At 37.4% G+C, this 2,500-nt stretch overlaps 1 protein-coding gene across 1 annotated transcript in view; it reads right to left on the bottom strand.

Annotated features, from left to right (window-relative positions):
• Positions 1–2,500, bottom strand: part of LOC107292677 (lipoxygenase homology domain-containing protein 1) — a gene marked incomplete in the record, with an annotated part of 170,360 nt that overhangs the window by 129,898 nt on the left and 37,962 nt on the right. The window contains 3 exon segments of the mRNA XM_029285202.1: positions 555–767; positions 1,209–1,382; positions 2,162–2,265. Coding sequence (XP_029141035.1) covers positions 555–767; positions 1,209–1,382; positions 2,162–2,265 — 491 coding nt within the window.

Genomic DNA, 2,500 nt, shown 5'->3' with positions numbered 1-2,500 from the left:
CAAACTGGCTCTCATAGTATTTATGACATGTACTTATGACAATAGGGCATATTTCAAAACATTCAGATTTGAATTTTTTATACAGAAACCCAGGGTTATTTTTTTTCTGGAAGAAACTCCACACAGTAAACATTATAAAATGATTTATTGGTTATAGTCTCTGTATCTGAAGTGATTTATATTATTCCTATAAAATCTCCTTTAAGTCAAGCTTAATTCCTGATTACTTCATAGAAACATCTATGGAATTTTCTTTTTCTAGTTTCATAGTTTAGTCTTCAGTTTTGATTATCTCCTATCCAGGTACTCTTTTAGTTTCTGAGTGCAGATCAGTTGCCTCCTGGTTTTTTTTATATATATAAATTTTATTAATTTTAAAATAACCCCCCCATACAAATACAAATATAAGCATACATTAACATAACAACTTCAGTAACAGCTCGGCAGCGTTTTGATCGTTTGCCTCCTGTTTTGATCTATTTGATAAGAACCAGCTTTAAAATGTATCTCTTTATTCAATAAATCCACTTGCTGAGAAAATGCAAACTTCTTACCGTTCCATTACACTGGCCATCCTTGATCCTCAGATACATTCTTGGGTGTTTTGCATTTTCAAACATACAAATCCCAGAGCTGATTTTATGAACTTTCCAGTAAGAATCATCAGCCTGATTTCCTGCTCCGCTGCAGCTCCCATCAGATCTTAGGCAGAGAAACTGGCAGTAGCTTGTAGTAAGCAAAATTATGGCACTGTTCTGGAATATACCCTAGAAACCAGCAAACAGAACCATCTGCAAATAATATTGGGTTTCAGATTTCCCATTTTTCACCTTTTTACCTACAATCTAATCCACTTTCCCCCAACTGGTATTTTCCAGATGTTTCCCAACTAGCATGGCCCTTAAGGAGTGGATAGCATATTTGTTTTTAGCTTGTAATTTGTTCAATAAGCCATGATTTAAACCAACTATGGCTAAGCAATCTATTATATCAGAACTGGTCATTTTTAGCTGCAATAATTTAATCTCATTTGATACAAGAATACAACAAACTAAGGAAACTGTGGAGCTACTGATAGTGATTTCTCAAAGCTATTGCAGTCTTCAGCTCCATCTAGTGGGTAGAAGTTGCTTGTCTTTTGAAAGCTGTTCATTCGCTGTTTGCACCAGCCTATGTATCACATTCCCTTCTTTTTCCTTTTCTCCTACCTTTACGTGGACCACAAACTCCTTGGTTAGCCCTGCATAGCCTGTGTTATCATCGGCCACCATGCCTTGGGAATTGAAAGAAATCATTTGCCCTGGATTCTGGGATGATTCCAGAATGGTGCAATGATTAGGCTGAACATGAACTTGCAGTTCACAGTGGTTATCACCATAGTTCTAATAAAGAGGAAAAATAGGATTAGTCCACATTCACAGACATTTTGAAAATGGATACAATTTTAGATCATAGCATTACAGTTTTGCATAACTGTACAGCACAAACCTATCCTCTCCTATAGCAGTACAGATTTCTTTCTGTTGTGTTTAAAAAGATGAAACATATTATAAGATCTAAACCAGGAAACAGGATTAGTGGATTAGTTCTTCAGTATTTACTGTCATTACTGCAATTTTAAGGGTGATGCTTCTGACTAAAAAGTATATTATTAACTGAATTATAACTTCAGCTACTACACTAGCATTAATATTGCAATAATGCAGCATAAAGTGCATAAGTTTGGGCTGCCAGTAAAACCTCCCAGATTTTCCTTCAACAATGGCACAACGCTTTTAGAACTCAACTCCCGTTGCTGCTGTGGTTTCCCTCTCAGTATCATCATCATGTATTGATCAGTTCCTGATTGTTGCAATTTTTACTGTTATCAACCAAATGTGTCGTAAGTTTGTGGCAAGTCTGTGAAAGCATTTCTGCACAGCTACAAGAGGAGTTTTGGTGGTAGTTTCCCACCCCCACCCCCTAAAAAAGAAGAGTTGATCAGTAAATGGCATGATAGCAAAACCAAAGAATGTCATATAATAGGAAGGAAAGTCTTGGAGTGGCTAGCTGCATGCTTTGGTAGAGGATATTTGTTATGACTTTTCTCATAGTTCTGATCAGCTTTCTTGAGCACAAACATAATGGGAAAAAAGATAGAAGGCATGGGTGAAAAGGTTACCATCCCTGTGACTGAGCCACGGGCGAGAGCAAGTCCAAGGTGGGGGTTTGCATGGCTTCTAAGAACACAGAGGCTTCCTTTCTTCACTGCCACCTCGAAAAGACCTAATTAGTTCAGGACAACAACAAAAACAGAACCTAATCAGATCTTCATAATACCGTATTTTCCGGCATATAAGACGACTGGGCGTATAAGACGACCCCCAACTTTTCCAGTTAAAATATAGAGTTTGAGCGAGAGAGGGGGGGGGAGAGAAAACTTGATGAGTAATATGCCAAACCACATGTGTAAAGGAATAAAATAGAATACCTGTATTTTCTGGCGTATAAGACGACTGGG

The sequence above is a fragment of the Protobothrops mucrosquamatus genome, unplaced genomic scaffold (genome assembly GCF_001527695.2).
Source record: "Protobothrops mucrosquamatus isolate PMUCROS unplaced genomic scaffold, P.Mucros_1.0 scaffold1401, whole genome shotgun sequence".
NCBI classification, from domain to species: Eukaryota; Metazoa; Chordata; class Lepidosauria; order Squamata; family Viperidae; genus Protobothrops; species Protobothrops mucrosquamatus.
This window is presented reverse-complemented; position numbering and strand designations above follow the sequence as displayed.